At 40.7% G+C, this 27,090-nt stretch overlaps 1 protein-coding gene across 1 annotated transcript in view; it reads left to right on the forward strand.

Moving 5' to 3' along the window:
- DEPTOR (DEP domain containing MTOR interacting protein) overlaps nucleotides 1-27,090 on the forward strand; it is a 203,252-nt gene extending 176,162 nt beyond the window's left edge. Inside the window, exons 9-10 of the mRNA XM_081214281.1 lie at nucleotides 8,320-8,366; nucleotides 26,941-27,090. Coding sequence (XP_081070407.1) covers nucleotides 8,320-8,366; nucleotides 26,941-26,947 — 54 coding nt within the window. The 3' untranslated portion in view covers nucleotides 26,948-27,090. The remainder of the gene's footprint in view (nucleotides 1-8,319; nucleotides 8,367-26,940) is intronic.

The following is a 27,090-nucleotide window of genomic DNA, read 5'->3' on the forward strand; positions in this document are numbered from 1 at the left end:
AGTAAGCCCTGCCCTTTGGAACCAGTCAGTAAGGCTGAAAACGCTGGAAGCTGGACACACTTGTTGGGACTCCACATTCTAAATGGGAGATTCCACATGGGCTATTAATAGGTGAATTCTCTCCTGCTGAGCTTAAAGTATCTGGGTCAGTCACAGGAAATTCTTGGAACTAAACAGTATGTGAATAAACAAACAAGCATGGACATCTGGTTCAGGAGAAGTAGCTAATGAAATATGTCATAGCTCAGCTTGTTCCAGAGTTCAGGGTAATGAAACAAATTGATAGTTGTTATAATCATTTCAGTGCTGGTCAACGGTCAGTGTACATACTGGTGGTCCCATTTTGTTCATTTGTTTTTTTCAAATGTTTCATCTCTCTTTATTCACTGTTCAAGACAGACTATTTCTTTTTCAATTTTTAATTCAAATATGGAGGGGTTGCTGCAGACCCCTTCCAGACTGAGGCCCTCAATCGCCCAGCTGCTGGGAGTGCAGGTGGCCAGTAACCCTCAGCTGAGCCCCTTTCTGGTCCAGCTAGACAGTATGAGTAGAAAAGTGGTTACCAGGGGTTGGGGATGGGAAAATATTAAGAGGTTGGTACAACAGTACAAGCTTTCAGTTATAAGATGAATAAGGTCTGGGACTGCCCTGGCGGTCCAGTGGTTAAGACTCTGTGCTTCCACTGCAGGGGGTGGGGATTCGATCCCTGGTCAGGGAACTAAGATCCCACATGCCGAGGCGTGGCCAAAAAAAAAAAGAAATGAATAAGGTCTGAGGATCTCATGTATAACCTGGTAACTATAATTAATAACACTGTATTGTATAATCGAAATTTGCTAAGAGAGCAGAACTTAAATGTTCTCACCAAAGACAAAAATTTTAAAGGGCAAGAAAAAAAAGAGAGAGAGAGAGAGAGCTGCCTCATCCAAGGTCATGGCCCTTTCCTTGGAGACAGTCCATATGTTTTTTTTTCTTGCGGCACGCGGGCCTCTCACCACTGTGGCCTCTCCCGTTGCAGAGCACAGGCTCCAGATGCGCAGGCCCAGCGGCCATGGCTCACGGGCCCAGCTGCTCCGCGGCATGTGGGATCCTCCCGGACCGGGGCACGAACCCACGTCCCCTGCATCGGCAGGCGGACTCGCAACCACTGCGCCACCAGGGAAGCCCAGAGACAGTCCATATCTTTAAAGAAAGGACTGATGGGACTTCCCTGGTGGTCCAGTGATTAAGACTCTGCTTCCACTGCAGGGGGTATGGGTTTGATCCTTAGTCAGGGAGCTAAGATCCCACATGCCACGGGGTGCGGCAAAAGAAAAACAAAAAAAGAAAGGACTGACTTACTGAATAGAAAATTCCCAAAGACTTGAAGGGACACTTCTCAAAAGAGAATATGTGGTTAGTTTGAGTGTATAAAGGCCTGACTCTTGCACTCCCAATTTGATGTCTCTGAAGGACCATCCTAATTCCAGAACTCCCTGTGGGACTGGCCAAGGATGGCTTTCCCAGTCACCGGCTCTCCCTGCTCAGTCAAGTCTTGACTCTCACAGATATTGTTCCTGAGAGCGCCTAGCCAATAAACTTTCCATCTTGGAGTTTGTTTCCAGATAACCTGACCCCTGATAACGTAAAACACAGATACAGATAAGTGCATTGACCATAACTGTACAACTTGATGAATTTTTACAAAATGAGCACACTTGTATAACTGGCACCCAAATCAAGAAACATCCTGGGTGGACAAACAGGTTCTACTATATAGCACAGGGAACTATATTCAATGTCCTGGGATAAACCATAGTGGAAAAGTCTTTTAAAAAGAATGTATATACGTATAACTGAGTCTCTTTGCTGTACAGCAGAAATTAACACAACCTTGTAAATCAACTATACTTCAATTAAAAAAAGTAAAAAAAAAAAAAAGAGAGAGCCATCCCACATGCTCTCTTCCCATCACTAAGGGTCACCATTATTATCACTTCCAATAGCATAGATTTGTCTCTTTTAGGGTTCTATTGAAATGGTGTCATATAGTGTATACTCTTTTTGTGTCAGGTTTCTATTGCTCAACATTTTGTGAGATTCACTCATGGTGTTGCACGAGGTTCTACATAATTCATTCCTGTTGCTATATAGTCTTCCACTGTGACAAGATAATGCCATTTATTTTTCTACTCTGTGGCTGATGGGCACTTGGGTAGTGCCAGTTTGAGGCAGTTATGAACAGCACTGCAAAGAACATTCTAGAATAGGTCTTTGGCAGGGCATGAATGCTCAGTGCTGTGGGGAATTTAAAATACTTAGTTTTAGTAGATATTACCAAACAGTTTTCCAAAGTGGCTGTACCAAGTTATACTGCCACTTGCAGACCATGAACATTAAAACCAATACTTGGTGTTTTCCATCCTGAGCCATTGGGGTGGTGAGTATTTCTCTGGAGGCCAGTGAAGCTGAGCACATTTTCATATGTTTCTTGGTCATTTGGATATTCTCCTTTGAGAACGTTCAAGTCTTTGCCCATTTTCTGTTGGGTTATCAAGACAATTCTTTCTTTACTGTTGGCTGTTGGTAAACCCTACAGAGATCATCTCTGATATATAGGGAAAGAGGAATGGTATTTTGTCCAAGGACAAAGCATGCAGGAAAATATGCAGGACGTGATAAACACGGGCTTCAAAGTTGCTGGAAAAGGGAAGTAGAAATGAGATTCATCCACAGCAGCAAAGCCATAGACTCATGTGGAGAAACGTAGATTGAGGTGGCGTCCAGGAAGCCATGGACACAGATGGGGTCCAGCTGTGGGGATGCAGGGAAGCCAAAGTAGTGGCTTTGGGTGGGTGCCAGCAAGAATCACAGGAGTCCACTCAACTGATAAGACTCTGAATACATAAGAAATGTTATTCACGATTGCCAGAATAGTTAGAAAAGGCTGTGGTTCCCGGATGGCATCCAAACAGAGGTTAGAATGAAACAGAATGGTTATTGTTAGACTTGTATATCCAGGCAGAGTCACGAGATCATTAAGTGGGTAGCACGGTTTTAGAGCAGAAGAGTGGGTGCACGCTTTTTTTCAGGTTCACTCAACCACCACATGTGAGAAATAACAAGGGCAGAGTGACCGAGAACACAAAAACATCATTTTCTAGGCAGCTCTGTTCCTGGGGAGCAGTCCACAACCTCAAACAGTAGGACGGGGCCAGAGTCAGATCTACTGTGACTTTGCATCCTCTTTCTACCTGTCTACAAATCAGCCCTCTCCACACCCCAGCTCTGACGTCAGACCAGTCCTTACCTGCCCTGGGGACTTTTGAAGCTACTCTGGATCTTGCTTTTCTATCAGTTTGACCTAAAGGGGTTCCTCATGCTGATTCTTGGGTCCTGGTGGCTCACCCTAAAAACTGGAACCCTGTTTTGCCCTTTTCATACCGCTATCTGAGGACCTGTGCTCTGGTGAAGACCTTAATTGTTTGGTTAAGAATAGGTTCTCTTCAGGAACCTTTATATTTTAGAGTTGGGGTGAAGAAAATGGATACTTTCCACAAACCTAGTCCACCCTATTGATCCTGCAGGAACCTTGTGCCTGTTAGTTACTAGATAAGGACTGCAGAAAAAAATTACTTTCATTCATTGATTCAGTGATACTTTTTTTTTCTTAACATCTCTATTGGAGTATAATTGCTTTACAATGGTGTGTTAGTTTCTGCTTTATAGCAAAGTGAATCAACTATACATATACATATATCCTTTTTTGTGCATCTGCTATGTGCTGGGTGATGTGCACCCTAGAGACACTGTGGGACACAAGACAGACACAGCACCTTCATGGAGCATTTATTCCAATAGGTCACATAGACATTAAGTAGGTAACATCAATAAAATATAAGAATAGGGAAGCTCAGACTCCTTTCTCTCAAAGTGTTTAACCTTCTTTTATGTTTTTGTTGTTTAATAGGAAGAATTCATTGAAAAACTCTAAGCACAGTTTCTACAACAGTGGTTCTCAACTGGGATTGATTTTGCCCCCAGGGGACATTCATCAATGCCTGGAAACATACTTGGAGCATCTAGTGGGTAGCATCCCTGGATGCTGCTAGGCACCCTACAGTGCACAGGACAGCCCTCACAACAATCATCTGACTCCAAATTTTAATAGTACTACAGTTGAGAAACCTTGTTCTGTACTAAACCCCGGCTCTTTCCAAGGCCAGGAATCGCTTTTTTTGTCGTGGTTATTCCAAACCAAATTCTTTGGCATTATATTTACTACAGATATCAATAACTTATTAGCACTTACTATGAGATGTGCATTGTGCTAGGACCTTTGCATTTATTATCTCATTTACTCATCAGGAAAATAGGACATACATAATATTATTGTCATTTTACACATAAGGAAACAGAGGTTCAAAGAAATTAAATAATGTCCCCAAGGTTATATAGCTCATAAGTGGCAGAGCCGGCATTTGAAACCAGGTTTGACAAAGCCTAGGCCTTTTACCAACTTACTTGACTAGTTCTTGTGATAATTTCATTACTTGACATTTTTATGAGGTTTTGTAGTTTTCAAAGCACTTTCGCAAGATCAGCCCCAAAGCAGGGTTTTGTGGTAAAGCACCGGCTTGAAGTCTAACATGTGCTTGAGTCCTAGTCCTTGCTCACCTTGTGACCTCAGATAAATGACTTGACTTCTTTCGGCCTCTGAATTCTCATCTCTAAAATGAGAGCATGGAACTAGATGATTTTTCCGGGTCCTTCCAGTGCTAATGTTTTTACCGAGAGATGATATAAGGTAAAACTGCAATCTGTGTCATTGGCTAGCAAACTTCTTGATTATAATGTACAGTAAGAGATTCATTTTGCATCATGACTCAGCATATACACACACACACACAATTGAAATATAAGTTTTACAGAGCATACTGAAACTGCCAGATCCACCACATTTTGCTGCAGTAATACACAATCTCCAAATCTCAAAGCAGCCAGCGTTTTGTTCTGGCTCACAAGGTGGTTGGGGACACAGCTCCACCTTGTCCTTCCAGGACTCAGGCTGATGGAGCAGCCTCCATGTCAGAGGTCACCAGTTTTTAATTTTTTTCCTTTTTATTTTATTTTATTTTTTAATTTTTATTTTATATTGGACTATAGTTGATTAACAATGTTGTATTAGTTTCAGGTGTACAGCAAAGTGATTCAGTATACATACACACATATCTATTCATTTCCTTTTTCCTTTTCATTTTTCTATTCTTTTTCAAATTCTTTTCCCATTCAGGTTATTACAGAATATTGAGCAGAGTTCCCTGTGCTATACAGTAGGACCTTGTTGGTCATCTATTTTAAATATAGCAGTGTGTACATGTCAGTCCCAAACCCCCAGTCTATCCCTTCCCCCTACCCTTCCCCTTTAGTAACCATAAGTTTGTTTTCTAAGTCTGTGAGTCTGTTTCTGTTCTGTAAATAGGTCACTGGTCTTAATGGCAGAGGGAAAGAGACCATGGTGAATCCCACAATGGCACTTAAAACTTCCACTCAGCCTGGCAGGCCTCATTTCTGCTCACATTTCTTTGGCCATACCTAACTTCAGTGCAATTCCACCATGTGCCTGGGGAAAGAACCAAAAATATCTGGTGCACAGCATGAATGACTGACTCCCACAAATAGGTTCCATGATGGTTAATCTAATGTGTCGGCTTGCCTGGGTCACCACGGTGCCCAAATATTTGTTGAAGCATTATTCTGGATGTTTTTGTGAGGGTGTTTTAGGATGATATTTACATTTAAATCAGTGGACTTTGAGTAAAGCAGATTGCTCTCCATGATATGGGTGGGCCTCGTCCAATCAGTTGAAGGTCTGAATAGAACAAAAGACTGACCATCCCCTGAGCAAGAAGGAATTTTGCCATCAGACAGCTTTTGGACTTGAAATGTAACATTGACTCTTCTTGGGTCTCCAGCCTGTGGGCCCACCCTGCAGATTTTGGACATACTAGCCTCCTTGATCAGGTGAGCTAATTCCTTTAAATAATTACCTTTATACACATATCCTATTGGTTCTGTTACTCTGGAGAACCCTGACTGATAAATGTACCCACACTATGTATGATGCATGCTGATGTTTGTTTTTTCAATTTAATTGCATTCTATCATACTCTATTATATTCTATTTTTTTTAAATGCTAGTCACAATCTAATAAATTGATTTCAAATTCACCTATGGATTGCAATTTTAAACTTCAAAAACACTGGCTTAGGGACTTCCCCAGTGGTCCAGTGGTGAAGAGTCTGCCTTCCGGTGCAGGGGACACGACTTCGATCCCTGGTCAGGGAACTAAGATTCCACATGCTGTGGGGCAACTGGGCCCATGCGCCACAACTACTGAGCTCGCGTGCCTCAACGAGAGAGCCTGAGTGCCGCAAACTACAGAGCCCACACGCTCTGGAGCCCGCGCGCCACAACTAGAGAGAGAAAACCCGTGCCCCACAACTAGAGAGAAGCCTGCGCACCACAACGAAGAGCCCGTGCTGCAATGAAAGATCCCACATGCCTCAAAGAAGAACCCACGTGCTGCAACTAAGACCTGACGCAGCCAAAAAAAAAAAAAAAGAAAAAAAGAAAGAAAGAAAGAAAAAAGGACTGGCTTATATCCAGTTGGAAGTGAAACAGTTAAGAGTAAATCCTAATTTTAGCCAATCAGAGGTTATTTTACTGGTTTTACACAGGAAATGTCATAGTGTCCATGTTTCTGCTTAAAGAGAAAACAAAACAAAACATTGCTTTATTTTAACACAATTAGGCTCTCTTCTCATCACAGGAAGCAAACTCTAATCACTCTAATCACATCCACTGATACAGCAGGAGCAGATTACTGATCTGGCAGAAGAGGTGCAGACCCCCAGTGATTGAACTGAGCAGGTATCCAGAGTGCTGCAGTATTTAGCAAACAAAGAAAAGCCACCACTTGGATAATGGATGTTATGGTTAGGAAACCCCCAGTACCTCGGACATTATGAAACAACAACTGAATTTGTAGGGAACAGACTGAACCCACACCCTAGAATGAGAATTATTTACATTCTACAATTAACATTCTATAATTATATGGCTCAAACTCCAGTTACTATGTAATGGTATTCTGCCAGAGAATACCAATTAGCCCTCACCAAGGAACTGCTAAAATCATTAGTTTGTATAAGTAAGTCTGTCCCAACAAATTAAACTGTTGTTTCTTAAGCCCTGAGTTAAAGAAACCCTCTAGGGATGATCATAATTAGATATATGAAAAGGACAGGCCTTACCTATTTAATATAGATATATTCAGATACAAAATAGGTAAAACGATGCTTTATAGGGCCAATGCATAAAGGCCAATGCATGGTTGCATAGTGCACAGCTGTAGGGGACCCATTCACACAAACTCTGAGGAATGGTATCCCTCAGAGTTGTGCAACATGGTGGCCTTGGCCAGAGAAGCAGTCTCCCTTATAGAATGTGCCTTGTAGGGCTTTTTCCCTCTGGCTCTACAGGGTAACCAAAGCTCTTATCAGCTAGTGATAGATTAAAAAATATTCCTCGACTGTATTTCCACATGAAGGAAACAAGGCTTTGTGAAGCTGTGGTAGGGACACCACCAAAGTGTGACAGTTGATAAAAGACAGTCATCACAGTACTTAGACCAGTACTTGTCTGCTCCTCTAGTTCTCTTTAGGATCGTTCACTCCTTCTGACTGAAATGCCAAAAACAAACCAAAAAACCCAACAAAACAAATGACAATTTTTTTTTTTTTTTTTTCGGTATGTGGGCCTCTCACTGTTGTGGCCTCTCCCGTTGAGGAGCACAGGCTCCGGACGCACAGGCCCAGCGGCCATGGCTCACGGGTCCAGCCGCTCCGCGGCATGTGGGATCTTCCCGGACCGGGGCACGAACCCGTGTCCCCTGCATCGGCAGGCGGACTCTCAACCACTGCGCCACCAGGGAAGCCCTAAATGACAATTTTTGAGACAATAAGTGGAATTCCTAAATTGGGAAAATATAGTGGAACATAGGTGTGTAAAGATAGAAAAAAAATGTCTAAATACTCTGTAAATATAACAGTTCAGTATCAAGGAACTTGACCTGACTTTACAGGAATTAAAAATGGTGTCACTGAGAGCTCCTGCTCTGTATGAAAAAACATGAAAGCAAGAAAAGGAGTCCTAAAAATCTGGAAGCTTCTCCCACCCAGCCTATAGCCTGGGGTTGTCTTTGTGCTCACAGCTTCCCAGTGAGTCAGAAGGTATCTGAATGCTTGGATCTGCCTGACGTTTTGCTGTTTATTTAGGACAAGACCGAGCCAAGAGTCACATCATTTAAAACACGTGAAAACAGGTAAGTAATTTGTCTCCTATTAAAAAGGTGAGACGCATTGAAAAGATTAACAGAGCCCCCTCCCTTCGGCAGAATCCAGCCCACAAACTGGGTGGAGAGTTGGACGTAAACTGTGAAGAGAGCGAGAGGGAAGGGTGGGTCTCGGACTTGGGTGTGGATTCTGTGTTTTCGAGAGAAGATGCAGCAGGGTCTTTCTGCGATGAGAAGCCCCATAACAGAAATTCAGGTAGGTCCTGGTCCATAGACTTTTTTGTTTGTTTGTTTGTTTTTGCGGTACGCGGGTCTCTCACTGTTGTGGCCTCTCCCGTTGCGGAGCACAGGCACCGGACGCGCAGGCTCAGCGGCCATGGCTCACGGGCCCAGCCGCTCCGCTGGGCAGAGATCCGTGGGATCTTCCCGGACCGGGGCACGAACCCGTGTCCCCTGCATCGGCAGGCGGACTCTCAACCACTGCGCCACCAGGGAAGCCCATAGACTTTTTTTTTATTCAAGAGATACTCCCCTCAAATGCCCGACTGACAGGTGGGTGATGGACAGGTGTGGAGAGGCACAGCCTAAGACAAGAGTGAACGGTGAGGCTACCACTAGTGTAGAAGGCATGCTCCTCCTAAAGCATTCAGCTCACATCTGTAGTTGTTTGAAAACAACATAGAACAAAATCACTGCCCCAACAAAACACCTCTGCAGGCCCCATGCTCCCCTCGACCCACACGTTAATAAATCCTGATTGAAAGAGTCCGAAGCTGGTGGAGCGGCGCCGCTGCCTATTCTGAAGGTTGCAAATTTGCCATTCAGTGTTCTTTTCACTTGCCACTTCAGCCTTGCTCATAAGGACAGCCTTACTCAGATGATTTACCCAAGAACATGATGATAATTGTTTCTGGAGACAAGGGTAGAATGGATCATGTTAATTACATCCAGGTGTGGTTATTTACTAGGTTAGAGTTTAGAATCTATACCAGGAAACATAAAGATGATTTTGCATCGATCAGTACTATCTGGTTATGGAAATGTGTTGATTTTCAGAGTTATTTAAACTTTATCTCTTTAAGCAAACTAAAGCCATTAAGCCAATAATAATAAGTAACATTTATCATCCTTCTATGAGTCAGACACTATATACTTTGCATGGAATGCCTCATTGTCTCATTTAAGGCTTGCAACAACCCTCCAATGCAGGTATTGTTATTAATTTCATTTTACAAATAAGAATGCCGCTGAGGACAGAGAGGTTATGCAACTTTTCCAAAGTCACACAGTAAGTGGCAGAGATGGAATTTGGACCTGGGGGTGTGGCCAAGTTACCATCCATAAATCTAGCTAACTAATTAACTAACAGTAAACCTCTTGTCCTTCCATGGACTCCACGAATTCTCTTGAATCCTTGCCCAGGCCAGTGGAGGGAGATACTGCCGAACCTTAGACCTGCAGCCATCTTTACTCCCACTGCCTGGCAGAAAGAGAGTTTCATGAGGGGTGTTCCTGGCAACCCCTTGACCCCTATTTATTCTTGGAGCATCATTATCTCTGTTGAAGTTCCTCAGAGCAATGGCGAGGGTCTCGGAGTAAGGGCCTAACTGCATAGTTACTGCCAATTGGAGCATGTGAGAGAATGTCCAGGTTGTGCGTGGACAGGTAGATGAAAATCCTATTAGCATGAAAGCCTGATGCATCCTAGGTGAGTGAGCTAGGACTGGATGGCTGTTCCCCAGGGCTAAGACTTCCAAAACTGGGGAGACCAACGGCTTCCTTTTGACTTCCCAGGTAGCATGCCAGATACGGAAGGCATGTCCCCTTGAGAAGTGAAAATGTTTTGGGGTGCAGAAGCTTGGGAATGCTTGGGAAAATGTTCGGGGTGTACCTGCTGGGAATTAACCAAGAGAGATTTTTTTTAAGTTCAATGCCGGTCAAGATGTTTTCTGCTTCAGTACCACGGGGACTTGGTATCAGGTCCCTAGAGAAATAAGGACATACAGGGATTGTTAATGAATCAAATAGCAAAGGAGAGCTAGGCTGATATGCAGCCTCAGGAAAGGGAGGGAGCACAGCTGTCTTGCTTGTGATGGAATAAGAGTTTGACCCAAGTGGGATAACATTTCAATATCGTCAGCCTTTAACAGGCTGTAGCTGTTGCAGTTTGTAAACTGCTTTCTCTCGGCCTGGCTAGGGTCTGGGTTCTTCCTTGGCTGTCTTAGTCTCACTTTGGCTCTGTCTGGCCCAACAGATCACCTGAGTTTCTGCCATATCTCCCACCTAAGCCCTCTGGGCCTGCCTATCCATTGCCCATCCACTGTCAGGCTCTGCCCCGTGGCAGCCTCATCCTCTGCCACAGGGCATTGGGTAGGTTTGCAGGTTCTGCTGCCTTCCAAGGTCTCTTGGAGCTTCAGGGACTCCTGGGCCCTTGGACTGAGAGCTGCCTGGAGAACCTCAAAGTCAAGGCCTCCGCCTACTAACTGCACCAACCACCAGGTTGCCAGAAGTGGCTGTCACTTTTCAGAGTCTTAACTGATTAGGAAGGTAGAAATCTTCCTATTGGCTTTCTTCTCCAGGTTTTAGGCTTTCTCCTGGAGAGGGGAAATTAGGACACACTCTGAGCACTGCATTCTCCATCCTTCTTCTCTGACCTCTGTGATTTAAGAGAACTTAAAGTGACTCACTGAATAACCTCTTTGGACTTTAGTTTCCTCATTTGGTCCATTCTCACTTTCTTCTTCCCACAATCCCATCAGTTACAAGAGGTGAGCTTTTCTTATTTCCCTGACATTGCAACCACCTTGAAACATGGAGCAAGAAGTCTTTGTTTTTTCTTTTTGGCCCTTCCACACCCATGTGGCTTTCGGGATCTTAGTTCCCCAACCAGGGGATCGAGCCTGGGCCATTGGCAGTGAAAGTGCAGACTCCTAACCACAGGACAACCAGGGAATTCCCAAGGAGCAGGAAGTCTTGTGTCCCAGCTGTCATGGGCAGAAAGGGTGGCTTTTCTATACTAGGAAGAACCCTGTGAATTAGTCCACTAGGCTTAACCTTGATGTAGTAAAAAGACTCCACAGCTAAAAGCTACTGCAAACCCTCATTATCTCTCCCCATAAAGCCTGATTTTATTGTCTTTCTAAAGAGGTCAAATACACTCTATCACCCTGAGGCTTAATAATGGCTCCTTCTCAGAGGCGAGAGAGTGCAATAAAACATAATTCAAGGGCGAAATTACAATGCACGGCGCTAACATTTCCAAACCACATTTTTAAAACTATCACCATCTAACCATTCCCTCAAGGCCTCCTTTATATTGAAGATCAGCACATATTAAATTAGAAGCATATTTCTGCTCTGCAAATTGATTCATGTTTCACTCAGATGAAACTACTCATCTTCAGTAACAGGTGTCAGGCACCTACACCCTAATCCATGTCCACAGTAAATGGAGATCTTATCCAAGGGTCTTTTGGTGAAAAGTTAACCATTTCCAGCACACAGCAAGTGCTCTTTCATCCAGGAGACCATTTGAGACGATACAGAGTGGAAAAACTACTCAATCTGCAGTTGGGAAACATAAGCTGTGGTCCTTGTTTTGCCATTCTTGACCTCTCTGATTTCAGGGAATTTAAAGCAACTCCCGTAATAATCTCTCTGACCTTTCGTTTACTCCTTTGATAAGATGCTCTCTTTAAGGACCATTCTCAATATTTATATTGTTACTAAAAAAAACCAAAAAACAAAAAAACACTCCTTCAGCATTCTTCATTTATAATGTTATGGAATGCTGCCCCCTTGTGTTTTCTCGGGGTTCATCTAGTTTTACAAAATTTAAATAAAGTCTTCGTTTTAAATTGATTAAAATCCTTCATTTAAAAATTGATCTGGGCTTCCCTGGTGGCGCAGTGGTTGAGAATCTGCCTGCCAATGCAGGGGACACGGGTTCGAGCCCTGGTCCGGGAAAATCCCACATGCCGCAGAGCAACTGGGCCCGTGAGCCATAACTACTGAGCCTGCGCGTCTGGAGCCTGTGCTCCGCAACAAGAGAGGCCGCAATAGTGAGAGGCCCGTGCACCGCGATGAAGAGTGGCCCCCGCTCGCCGCAACTAGAGAAAGACCTCGCACAGAAATGAAGACCCAACACAGCCAAAAATAAATAAATTAATTTAAAAAAATTTCTCCTCTAAAAAAAAAAAAATTGATCTGTTATGCTCAATTCCCACTGAATCAAATATTCCTGATACTTGGTTTAAAAAATAAATTAAAAGAAGTTCCCTTGGGACCTCCCTGGTGGCGCAGTGATTAAGAATCTGCCTGCCAGTGCAGGGAACACGGGTTCGAGCCCTGGTCCGGGAAGATCCCACATGCTGTGGAGCAACTAAGCCTGTGCACCACAACTACTGAGCCTGTGCTATAGAGACCGTGAGCCATGACTACTGAGCCTGCGTGGCACAACTACCGAAGCCAGTGAACTTACAGCCCGTGCTCTGCAAAAAGAGAAGCCACCACAATGAGAAGCCCGCGCACCGCAACGAAGAGTAGCGCCCGCTCGCCGCAACTAGAGAAAGCCCACAGGCAGCCGCGAAGACCCAACGCAGCCAAAGATAAATGAATAAAAATAAATTTAAAAAAATTCTAAAGTTAAAAAAAGTTCCCTTGTAAATGCCAATCCCATTCCATTAAATCTGTCATCCTTTCTTATTTGGAATGCTGAAGACACTCAGATGAAGAATCGTGTTATAGCCCATCTGTCCCATGGGGGCATATTGTCTTTGTTTTTGGGAAATTGTGGAAAACATTGTCCAAACAAATTCCAGTGCCTAGGAGCACTTAAGGACTTTAAAATGACTTCCACTGTGCAGTTCCCTCAGTCAGATTCAGTACAAATTATATTTTTAAAATAAATGTTCTAACAGAATTATACAAAATGCACAAACCATAAGTGTACAGCTCGGTAAATTATCAAAAAATGAACCCGACACCTATAACCAAAACCGGAGTCAGGAAATGGAACATTACCAGAGCCCCAGAAGGCTCCCTAGGTCCCCCTCCTGATCACTACTCTGTCCTTTCTTTCCAAAGGTAACCACTGTCTTGACTTCTAGTACCATATGTTCATGAGGTGAGGGTGAGGGAAGCAGTCTATATCTTGATCTGGGTTGGATGTGTAGGGTGATGTCACATTTTATATATTACATATGTAAGAATACATTGAGACATCATACACAAAAATAAACTCAAAACGGCTTAAAGACTTAAGTATAAGACATGACACCATAAAACTCCTAGAAGAGAACATAGGCAAAACATTTGCTGACATAAATCGAAGTAATTCTTTCTTAGATCAGTCTCCCAAGGCAAAAGAAATAAAAGCAAACATAAACAAATGGGACCTACTCAAACTTAGAAGTTTTTGCACAGCAAGGAAAATTATAAACAAAATGAAAAGACAACCTAGTGGACTAGGAGAAAATATTTGCAAATGATGTGACAAACAAGGGCTTAATCTCCAAAATATACAAACAGCTCGTGCAGCTCCATATCAAAAAAAAAAAGCAACCCGATCAAAAAATGGGCAGAAGACCTAAACAGACATTTCTCCAAAGAAGGCATACATACAACAGGCACGTGAAAAAATGCTCAACATTGCTAATCATTAGAGAAATGGAAATCAGAACTACAATGAGGTATCATCTCACACCGGTCAGAATGGCCATCATCAAAAAGTCTACAAATAACAAATCCTGGAGAGGTTGTGGTGAAAGGGGAACCCTCCTACACTGTTGGTGGGAATGTAAATTGGTACAGCCACTATGGAGAATAGTATGGAGGTTCCTTACAAAACTAAAAATAGAATTACCATATGACCCAGCAATCCCACTCTTGGGCATATATCCAGAAAAAATGAAAACTCTAATTCAAAAAGATACATGTACCCCAATGTACATAGCAGCATTATTTACAATTGCCAAGACTTGGAAGCAACCTAAATGTCCATCAACAGATGAATGGATAAAGAAGATGTGAGATACACACACACACACACACACACACACACACACACACACACACACACACACAAAGGAATATTACTCAGCCATAAAAAAGAATGAAATATTGCCATTTGCAGCAACATGGATGGACCTAGAGATTTTCATGCTAAGTGAAGTAAGTCAGAGAAAGACAAATACCATATGATACAACTTATATGTAGAATCTAAAAAAAAATGATACAAATGAATGTATAAAACAGAAAAAGACTCACAAACATAGAAAACATGTGGTAATCTATGGTTACCAAAGGGGAAAGGAAAGGGGAGGGATAAATTAGGAGTTTGGGATTAACAGATATACACTACTACATATAAAAAGATAAACAACGAGGACCTACTGTATACCACAGGGAAATATATTCAGTATCTTATAATAACCTATAATGGAAAAGAATCTGAAAAAGAATATATATGACTGAATCATTTTGCTGTACACCTGAAACTAACACCACATTGTAAATCAACTATACTTTTATTTTTAAAAAATCAAAGAAAAAAATACATTGAACTCTATCCTTAAGTTTGTGCATTTTGCTGCATACAAATTACACCTCAGTAATTAATTCCAGCTTTTCTAGTTGGTTCTCAATGGTAGAGCTGACTCAAAATAACCTTCTTTTTATGTTAACACCTTACCTAACCATAGTATGATTATCAAAACCAGGAAATTAAAATCGTTACTATGCTATTAACTAAAATGTCGACCTTATTCCAATATCATCAGTTTTTCAACTGTTGCCCTTTTTGTGTTCCAGGATCCTATCCAGGATCCCGAATTATATTTAGCAGTTACTTCTCCTTCATCCACTCCAATCTGTGACAGTTCTGACTGGAAGCTTCTCTTTCAGACACACAAATCCAATCACACCTGAAGTTTCATGATGTTTAACAGCGTCTTATAGATTGGACCCTAGATTCCCACCATTTCACTAGGTCTTCTCTTCAAGATCTACTTTGTTCCAATATAGTAACCCACTGTCACCAAGGACATGTGGCCTTGTCCGCAGGTCTAATTGCTTCTCTCAAGGAGTAGCTGTGTCAGGTCAGGCTGACTCCACTCACCTCCTGGAATTTTTGTAAAAATTGTCTCTCTCATGAGCTTAGAAATTCAAGAGACATCTTTACTGTTACTTCAAGGCTGGATTAATGGTGGCACTGATGGTGGTGCAGCTAGCTACACCACCACTTACCTTTATCAATTTCTTTGATGTGTGCCAGGATGTGATGAGCTTGGGATGGCTTAGGCATCATGATTGTAGCCAGAAATTGTCCAGTTGTGTATAGCCAGGTTAAATAGGATGGTGGGAAGAACATACAGGTGTGTGTGTGAGAGAGAATGGCAAATGTAGAGCAGGAAGGAGGGCTTTCACTCCAAAACAGTATTAGGATCTTAATGCTTGCTTCAGGCTCTATTCCCTAGAGAACCTTGTCTAACACAAGGGATTTATTTAAAATAATACTAGCTCATGTCTCAAAATGAACCTATGTTGTGTCTGGCCCTGAGTCAAGCCCTTTCACTGGATTATTTAATACAAACCTCCCAATAGTCCAATAAAATGACATTATCTTGCAGATGAATTAACCATCACCCAGAGAAGTTAGATAACTTCTTTAAGATCACACAGTAAGTAGGGTGCTTTATTTTAGGAGCATGCTGTTATTCTAACCCACTTTATATAGAATTACCTGGAGAACTTGCTTCCGATAGCACTACAATATTAATGACTTGGACATGCAATGCCTGTATTATTCATGCAAAAAGGATTCTACCCAAGCAACTAAAGACAGAATACTTAATTGAAAAGGTTGAGAAGGTTTTGTCTGAATGAGGAGCTTATTAAAAATGTGTTTAAACATAAAACAAACTCTCTTGTCTTTTTGTGGTAATGGTGTAGAAAATAAAACCATGAAAATTTAAGAGCTAATTTTGCGGAAAAAATTGCTTGAAGCAGCTTGTGTAAGTGATGTAGGTAGGTTTTGATCCATCATTGGGTTGTGAAATATATTGAGTGGGTTGAAACCAGCGCCAAAAGAAAAGAAAAGAAAAGATAATCTTAAAAAAAAGAATAGGATAGAATAGAAATGATCTACTTACACATAGTAAAAGTATGTATTGCTTTGTGAAGCTTTTCTTTGTAAATGTGTGTTAGAGTGTATGTGTGTGTGATGTAATTTTTTTTTCATTGCGGTGAAAAAGGTTTTTAAAACACTGATATATTTGGTGACCGTATCACATGGTTTAAAAAACAGAACAAAATGTTTCTGGAGTCAAAGACATGTAGGTTCAAATTATTTACCCAACTATAATTTTTGTAAGAATTTAAGTCTAATCTGCTTGCTTTCTTGCTGCTCTTCAATGGAGGGTATTGTAGAAAACATTGAGAGTCTCCTGAATTTTCTTTTCATGAGTAAGACCATGTCTCTTAATGCTTACAAAACATCACTGAAATGCATTTCTTAGAGGCTGTGTTCCAAACATACTTCTACCCATGATGGGCTGGACCCCACAGACCTTTGCACCTGGTTCTTACATATCATCCATCACGGCATCTTTCTCACTCTCTCTACACCTGGGAGAATCTTAAGGTTGTTGAGGGACTTGGGCTAGTAGTTGACTCAGATTCTGACATATCTTTGGTACAGAAAATGTTTATTCTCAGAATCATTTCTTTCCGGATGATTCATTCCTGAGACCAGACAAAGCATCCAAGTTTTTAGGGACATTCTTGGGCAGGAGAAGACCAGGAGATCATCTAGTCATGGTGAAATGGAAAACAATTAAACTGGGGAGGAATCTGAACTCCCTTTTGGCAGTACCCTCCATTTTTCCGGGCTCACTGCCCAAGCATAGATTCACTCGGCCTTTAGCAGCCGTCTGCATGACACAGTAGGAATCATTTCATGACAGAAGTGGGGGTGGAAAAGACCTAGCTTAACATCAAACCAGATAGTCTGAGGATGGGAAGGAGACTCAAGTTCTTAATGTTTCCACAACCCTTGTGTTTACCACTAGATTCTTCTTCCCTGGAATTTTAACTTCTACTCTTGGAGCAGAGAACATTTTTAAATGCTTTCAAACTAGAAAAGACCCACCCACAAATTAAAAAAAAATAAAAACCTCTGTAAAAATTATAAAAGAAAGGCATAATAATTATAGAGAACATTAACAACAGAGAGAAACAAAAGAAGAACATTTACATTATCTCACCACTCATGGAAATCTGTGGTTTACACCTTGGTATATATTCTTCCAGATTTTTTTTTCATGCATATAAAATATAAGTTATTTGTTTTGCTGTTATGATTGTCATTTAAACATCACATATAGCCATGATAATTCCTTAGGATAATTTCTACAAGTGTAATTACTGTATTTCCTGAGTCAAAGAGTACACAAATTTTGAAGGTCTTCTCTCTCAGAACTAGTTTTCATATACGTTCCTAGCCGTCCTCTCCCCTCTAACCTTTATATGCAACCTGTTGAGATTCACAGCACTGCCGTTGTTGTTCTGCTGTAGTCTATAACATCCCCTTTTGCTGAGGAATTATTTGGTGAAAGACAATGTCTGGTCATTTCCCTGAAGGGTAGCAGAATATGCCTTCCCCAAATATGCCACTTTGGGATAAAAGATGCTTTTGAACTGAAGGCAAATGAGAAGAAGCAGGTACAAGAAAAACTCCCTGCCTTTCCCTTATTCGCTTAAGAGCAGAATATAAATTTATAAAGGGGTCCCTCCCTGCTCCTCTTTTCCATAAAGAGCAGAAGCTAATCACCAGAGGCAACTCTAGTCCCTTGTGAGCTCACGAGGTGGCACCATAGGAATCTGCCTAACAAACCTTGCTAAACTAACCATTTACCTACCGTGAGTTAGTTGCCTCATATATTTCTCTTCCCACAGTTTGCCACCCCTAGAAGCTCAAAGTCTTTTTTCTTTGTTTTATCACTTCTATAAAAATGTATTGTTCTTTTGGTAAGATGCTCTATAAGACCAAGTTCTAACCATTCCTTTGAGTTACTCATCACTGGGTATTCCCATGTGTATGCACAATGCCCATGTTAGTAAACTTCTGTTTGTTTTTTTCTTGTTAATCTGGTTTTTGTTAGGGCCCCAACTGGAGAACCTAAGATAGACAGCTGGTCTAGAGTCCTCCTTTTGTCCCCCAAAATGCAAAATTTTTAATCTGTATGTTATACAATTAAAATGAGCTCAGGAAACAATTTTGATACATCTTAGATATAAATATTGTGAACTGACATTAATTGGTACAGCTGTTGAGATGTACAAGTATAACCAGAAAGCACAGGGCAGTTAGCTTTTTATGGATAAAACGTGACCAATGGCAGTAGCGTTACAGGGGAGCTTATCTTCTTAGAGGTATCTCTGTAAGGCAACATTGCAGGAAAAAAAAAAACAGTTACAAGATAGGAGAGGCAATTGGTTTACATTTTCAAACTTATCAAATTTTACATGAGAAATCCAACTCATTAGACTTTAAGGTTTAGTTCAAGTGTTACTTCCTTAGTGGAGCCTTCTGTATCAGTCAGGGTGCAAAGAAGCAGAACCATTAGGAGATAAATATAGTTGTAAGAATGAAACAGTCTTTGTAACACGATGTCTGGATAGAGAGTGTACCATTTTGCACACACTAGTATTCTTATACATTGGTCAGCAATGTATAAGAATAGTAGTTACCCTATAGCTTTGCCAACAGAATATATCATAATTATTAATTTTCACCACTCTGATAAGAAATGGTGTTTCTCCTTTTTTTTTTTTTTTTTTTTTTTTTTTTTTTTGCAGTACGCGGGCCTCTCCCTGTTGTGACCTCTCCCGTTGCGGAGCACAGGCTCCGGACGCGCAGGCTCAGCGGCCATGGCTCACGGGCCCAGCCACTCCGCGGCATGTGGGATCTTCCCGGACCGGGGCACGAACCCGTGTCCCCTTCATCCGCAGGCGGACTCTCAACCACTGCACCACCAGGGAAGCCCGGTGTTTCTCCTTTTAATTTGAATTTAATTATGAGTGACGCTGAAGAGCTTTTCATGAGTATAAGGAACATTTATATCTTTTCAGGGGGCTACTTTCTGCTTCATGGTTTTTGCCCATTTATCTAATGGGGTTTGATCAATTTCACCTTGGTGTTAAGAGTTCTTTACACATTAGTGATATTAGTTCTTATCGGCAATATATGCTGTTAAGTATTTTCTTCCACTTTGTAATTTGCCTTTTGACTTTGCTTATAGAGTTTTGTGCCATGCAAAGCTTCTTTAAAAATATTTTAATTTTTATCTAGTTGAATTCATGAATCTTTTCTTTTGTTGTGAATTTTTAGATGTATTTAGAAAGTCTTTCTTTACAGGTTTCCAAGGAACCCACCTGTTTTCTTCTAGTATTTTCATGGCTTCATTTTTATAGTTAGAGTTCTTATCTATTTGTTGTGTTATTGTTGTTTTTTCCTTTTGTACAGTGTGAGTTGGGGATACAATTTTATCTCTTTCTAAATGGTTTTCCAGTTATTTTGGTCCAATTTTGGTCCAGTGATCGGAGATGTCAACTTTATCACTCATTACATTTCCATATATATTTGTACTTTCTAGTCTATTTCTCTGATTCATGTGTCTATTCATGAATTATTCCCACATCCTTGCACTTAAAATGGTTTTCTGATATATTTGATGGTCTGATAGAGATTTCTGCCTCTCCCTGTCCCTCAATGGCGCTTCTTTTTTGGTGTTTCCCTGGGTATTCTTGCATGTTTATTTTTCATGTGATTTTTAATATTAACATCTCATTTTAAGATAAAAGCTTTTCTGGTATTTTTACAGAGGCTTTATGAAACATTTATTAAATTAACTTATGAAAAACTGACAGCTTTATGATGTTGAGTCATTTTATTCAAGAACAAGGGATGCTTGTCCATTTAAACTTATACGTCTTCCAGGAGTGTTTTAGCATTTCCTCATGTAGATTTTCCAAATTTCATGTTAAGTTTATTTCTAAGTATTTTATCTTGGTTTTTGTTTTGCTACTGTAAATGGGATTCACTCTTCCATTATTTTGTGTATATGAAGGATATTAATTTTGTAAGTTAATTTTATACCTTGCTATCTTTAAAATTGTATGTGCTTTAGTACTCATTCTTAACTACATCTTTTGCTTTTTAAGCATTTAAAAATAACTTAGCTTATTAGTTTCACTATCTAAAGTCTTTGCAGATCTAGTTCTATCATCTTCATTTTACTTCTGCTGGCTGTTGCTCATGGCCTATTATTCCCTATGTGTTTTGCAATTTTTTTCGACCATGTATTCATATTCCTTGGAATTCTATCTGTGAAATTATTTGAGGCCTCCATTTAGAGTGAGTTCCTCCAGAAAGGACCCCATTTGCTTCTGCTAGATGTTTAAGGACAATATCAATATATGACGAATTCAAAACAATTCTTAGCCTTGAGGCTTTTTTTTCAGTTTTAATATTTTTATATTGAAGTGTAGCTGATTTACAATGTTGTGTTAATCTCTGCTGTACAGCAGTGGTTCAGTTATATATAACAATATATATGATAGAATATATACATTTTTAATATTCTTTTCCATTATGGTTTATCATAGGATATTGGATATAGTTCTCTGTGCTATACAGTAGGATCTTGTTGTTTATCCATTCTATATCTAAAAGCTTACATCTGCTAATCCCAACTTCCCACTCCATCCCTCCCCCAACCTCCTTCCCCTTGGCAACTACCAGTCTGTCCTCTATGTTCGTGATTCTGTTTCTGTTTCACAGACCGGTTCATTTGTGTCATATTTTAGATTCCACATATAAGTGATATCATATGGCATTTGTCTTTCTCTTTCTGATTTACTTCACTTAGTATGATAATCTCTAGTTGCATCCATGTTGCTACAAATGGCATTATTTTATTCTATTTTATGGCTGAGTAGTATTCCATTGTATATATGTACCACATCTTCTTTATCTATTCATCTGTTGATGGACCTTTAGGTTGTTTCCATGTCTTGGCTATTGTGAATAGTGCTGCTATGAACATAGGGGTGCATGTATCTTTTTGAATTATAGTTTTGTCTGGATATATGCCCAGGAGTGGGATTGCTGGGTTATATGGTAATTCTATTTTTAGTTTTCTGAGGAACTTCCATACTGTTTTCCACAGTTAGACTTGGGGCTTCTTAATTCACACGGATAGTGTGAATTCAGGCCATAAACCTGGTGAGGGCTGTTTTAGAGCTACAATTTCTCAGGCAATATCTCTCCCCACTCATTCACCCAGTTCCAAGATTAAAAAAAAAAAAAAAAGCCAAACAACTCTTTACTGTCTGCTTCTGAGAGTGGGTTTATTTCTGGATCTCCTTTTCATTGATGAAATAGTCATTTAGGTTCCCAGCTTTATGTGAGGGTCTCCTAGAAGAGTTCTCTCTTTAGGGGCTCTACCCTTGAGCTTGAAAGTCTGCCAAAATAGACCAGATTCCAGGGGTTGGCAGATGCTCAAGGACAAAGCATGCTTATGTGCTTACTCACCTCTGGATTCCTGCCTTTTATTAATTTTTGCTTTCTAAGGATTAAAAAAAATTTTCTTACTGGTTTAACAATGTATTTTAAGAGCTTTTATATAAATACGTTGTATAGTTTTGTGTTTTTTTAATGGAAATTTGTTAAGAATATGTAGGCTGTCTCACCTCTATTGGCCTTGGAGGTTTAAGGTGATTTTTCAAACATTCAATACATTTAAAATTAACTAAAATTATTATGTATATAACTATTTATACACATGGAAAGATGGTGGTGTGATGGTCAGTAAGAAGAAAAAGTTGCAAATTGTAAAAGGTATGAGCTCGTCATAAAATATTCACAGAGGTCCCTATGTACAGAGGAAATAGTTTTAAACCTAGTGGCTATTACAGTGGTTGTTTCTAGGAGGTTGAATATTGGGTGATTCTTTTTTCTTTTATTTTTCCTTTTGTAATTTTTCATAATGAACATGAATTATTTAGATAAAAATATTTTTTAAAACTATTTTTAAAATTATATAAATCTGAATGGAAATATTTCAAAACTAATAGGAATGGTGTTAGGTTTTTCAAAGCCCTTTGAATATCTTTAATAATTTATCAGCTTTGATTTAAAGCCTCTCTCTCTCTCCCTCTCTCTTTACACACACACACACACACACACACACACACACATTTTTTTGTCCTATGGGCAAAATCACTAGGGTATAGGCTCCTATCTTCTGTAGAGCTATTTGGTCTCTAGGAATGAAAGACTTTGCCCCAAGTGAGGCTGTTGGTAGAAAGGGAGCAGACGAGGGTAGTTCTCCTTCACTGGAATCTTCCAAAAGTTTGAAGGAGTTTGAGGAGGTGAAATGACTTAGATAATGTCTTCCCTGGAAGCATAAAATAGAGGAGCTAATTCCCCAAACGCTTTCCAGTGGATGAGTCTATCATTTTGTATGAATGTTTCCTGGCTGGAATGATTTACCATTTTTTTCCCCTACTACCTCATTTAACTAACTCCAGATGAAGAATCTTACAGCTTTCAACTCTTTTAGAATCTATCTTGTTAATGGGTCTTTCTAGAATTGACTAGAAAAGTGTACAGAGAGAAATTTAGTATGGAAATCAGTAGACCATGAGCTCCAGGGACACTATAACAGACCCTTTTCTGGGCAAGCGTGCAAGAAAGTGCCATTCCAACAAGACCAACTGTACATAAAAGCAGCGGCTGTCATACAATGACAAAGTTTGGGAAAACAAAAAGAATACACTTGAAACTCCAGGAAAGTTCCACTTTCATGAATCATAAAATAAGGAAAAAAGGGAAAACTGTGGAAGGTCAGCCAAGTCAACTGTTTTCTTTCAGATAGCCCCGCAGACCTGGGGATGACCAACAGTCATTTTAATTGCGAAGTTCAAATGTATAAAATATATTCATAAAATTTAAAGGAGGGCTTCCCTGGTGGCGCAGTGGTTAAGAATCTGCCTGCCAATGCCGGGGACACGGGTTCGAGCCCTGGTCCTGGAAGATCCCACATGCCACGGAGCAACTAAGCCCACGCGCCACAAGTACTGAGCCTGCGCTCTAGAGCCTGCAAGCCACAACTACTGAGCCTGCGTGCTACAACTACTGAAGCCCGCATACCTAGAACCCATGCTCTGCAACAAGAGAAGCCACCGCAATGAGAAGCCCACGCACAGCAATGAAGAGTAGCCCCTGCTCACCACAACTAGAGAAAGCCCGAGCGCCCAGCCACAAAGACCCAACGCAGCCAAAAATAAATAAATAAATTTATTTTAAAAATTTTTAAGGGAACTCCTTTCTGAAAAATATTTCGAGTTAACAGAATTTCAGAGCCTCACCACCAGAATTTTTACTTCCTCTCTATGTGTTTGAGTTTAAGTACTAAATAAAATTACTGAAAGCTCTTACAGTGTTACAAATGAATATACATTGTATACCAGGAGTAAATCTACTTCTTTCAAAGATCAGATGGATAGTTTATTTTGATCATTGATTTGAAACCTCTTAGATGAAAATGCATTTTTGTCCTGTGTTGTTAAGAAAAGATTTTGAAATCGTGTTCAATTCTATCATCACAGGTTGTCATAAATTTCTTCATTATCACAACTGCTGACAGATCAGACTTGGCAAGTTCACTGCACAGGAGGTTTGGAATAAGCTGAAGGTTTGTCAGGATGTCTCCCCCAGTTTAAGACAGGGTCCCTGTGCAGGTACCTCCTCAAAGCAAGGAATATATCTAACCTTTATGTTCCTGTACCCTCCTCTGGGTTTCTAAATAGAAGCGTTTCATGGTGTTTGAGGAGATCAAGCGAATTAAATATGCAGCAAGTCAAACCCCATCCTCAAGAGGTAATGCTTCCTGGGAATCTGCCATGAACTACGAGAAACCTTTTTCTTATTTGATTTCTTCATGCTTCCATTTATTTTTCTAAATGGATGATACTGTGTGTTCTTTCTATAACCAGAGTTGTGTGGTGAAGATCTTGCATGATAGTTTATTTCAGGAAGTTTGGAAAGCAAAATGGCTATCCCATAAAAATTCTTCTTCTTCTCCCCGTCAAAAACAAGATTTTCACACAGTATTGTAAAGCAGTTATACTCCAGCAAAGATCTATTAAAACAACAACAACAACAAGATTTTCGGATGAGGGAAGCGAATGAGAAAGACAGAACTGGATGTTTGAACGATTCTTCTGGAAGTGAAATCTGACCAGATCCCTCTTGTGTTTCCAATTCCCCTTCTCAAGCAGAGTAAAATCCAAAGTCTTTGCCTGAAGGCTTCACCATATCTGGACCCAGAGACTTCTCTGATCTCATCCCTCACTGTGCCCATCTTGCTCATTTCTCTTATGCCTCACAGGCCTCTTTGCAGTTCCTCTGTCCTCAGAGACTTTGCATTTTTGGTTCTCCCTCCCCTTCCTCCAGTGAGTTCCACCACTGGTTCTCTGCCCTCATTCAGTCTCTGCTCAAATGTCGTCTCCGGGGACTCATCCCTGACCTCCCCACCTAAAACAGCAGTTAGTCCTCTTCCACCTCCTTGTCTTATTCTTCTTTCTATCACTTGTCAATGATGTTTTCTGTCTCTCTCTCCATGAGTAAGTTCCAAGAAGTTCCTGCTTGAATAAGTATTTGCTGACTGAATGAATATGGACTGCTGACTAAATGGATGGCTCTGGAGATTCTGTTACCTTAATCACATAGCCAGCATGTGCTACACATATGGATTTAGGTGGATGACTTAAAACTGATGATAGCCACATGGGAAGAATTGAGGAGGCATAACTGATGAATTGTATTCAATTCAATGTAGCAAACACTTATCCAGCCCCTATTATGAGTAAGGCCATATGCAGGGGGTTGATATTGGCACATCTGCTTCTCTGAAGAAGCCTTATAATTGATTTTTACAAAGAAGAACCAAAGCAGAAAGGCTTCTTCAGACAGTTGGAACCCCCCCACTTCTGATTCTTTTTTTTTTTTTTTTAATTTGGTTGCCTGGAGTCTTAGTTGTGGTAGGTAGGCTCCTTAGTTGTGGCATGCATGTGGGATCTAGTTCCCTGACCAGGGATCGAACTCAGACCCCCCTGCTTTGGGAGCATGGAATCTTAACCACTGTGCCACCAGGGAAGTCCCACCCCCTTCTGATTCTTGTTGAAATAAATTTAAATTGACCAGACTTTGTCAAATCCCTACTACAGTCAAGGCACTAGGCTGCTGATTAATCCCATTGATGGGCTTCATAAGGGTGTTGATCCTTCACCTTCAAATAATGGCAAATCTGATACTCAGAAAAAATAATTCAGGACAGCAATACAGCATAAGATTATAGACTTTGGAGAGCTGTATTAACCCGAGTACTTCTACAAGTGCAAATGTTAAAGCTATTAAAGTTCTACCAGAATCGTGCACCAACACTGCTCATTGATGTTCACTTTTGATTGAGACAAGAAAAAAATACATATTTTACAAATTAACCAAAAATTCATATCTTTGCCTCATTATTTTCTGAACATTTCGGATTCACTTTTGTGCAAATGCTTATATAGTTAATTTCTGGTATATTTTATCTATATCATTTTATATGAGTAAATTTTATTTATTTATTTATTTATTTATTTATTTATTTATGCGGTACGCGGGCCTCTCACTGTCGTGGCCTCTCCCGTTGCGGAGCACAGGCTCCGAACGTGCAGGCTCAGTGGCCATGGCTCACGGGCCCAGCCGCTCCGCGGCATGTGGGATCCTCCCGGACCGGGGCACGAGCCCGTGTCCCCTGCATCGGCAGGCGGACTCTCAACCACTGAGCCACCAGGGAAGCCCTATATGAGTAAATTTTAAATGCACACATTTATATTAGGACTTTGTTATACAAAGGATGGAATAAAAAGAGTGGAGGGTACAGTTACCATCAGCTAACAGTGAGAACCTACTGGGTTCCTGATACTCTTCTAAGGGCTTAATAGGTTAATCAGATTGGATGAATTAATTCATTTAATAGTCACAACATGCCCATGAGGTAGGTACCTTTACCATTCCCATTTTACAAATTAGGAAACGGAAAAAAGAGGTTCATTAACTTGTCCAAGGTTAGTAATCGTGCCAGAACTCTGTGCCAGAATCCATGCTCTTAACCACTATTATATTGCCTCCCAGGAAGCTTGCATTCTACCCTGGGCAGGTAGGAAAGAAATGTATCCGATATTAACCAGGGGCTTCCCTGATGGCGCAGTGGTTGAGAGTGCGCCTGCCGATACAGGGGACGCGGGTTCGTGCCCCGGTCCGGGAAGATCCCACATGCCGCGGAGCGGCTGGGCCCGTGAGCCATGGCCGCTGAGCCTGCGCGTCTGGAGCCTGTGCTCTGCAATGGGAGAGGCCACAACAGTGAGAGGCCCGCGTACCGCAAAAAAAAAAAAAATATATATATATATATATATATAGTAACCAGAGTTGACAGCAATAAAAGAGCCTTCTCAAAGTAATCTATGCTTTTTTGTTCTTTGCAAAAGTAGACAATAATTACTGTAAGAGCTCAAAGGAGGGAAAGGCAATTCTGCCTGCGATGGACTTCACCAAAAATCAAGAATGGCTTCTTCATCACAAAAACAATACTGGAGGTAAGAAATTAGGGAGCAATACCTTTAAATTTTTGAAGGAGAATA

Source organism: Mesoplodon bidens (assembly GCF_964165515.1).
Source record: "Mesoplodon bidens genome assembly, chromosome: 16".
Lineage (NCBI taxonomy): Eukaryota > Metazoa > Chordata > Mammalia > Artiodactyla > Ziphiidae > Mesoplodon > Mesoplodon bidens.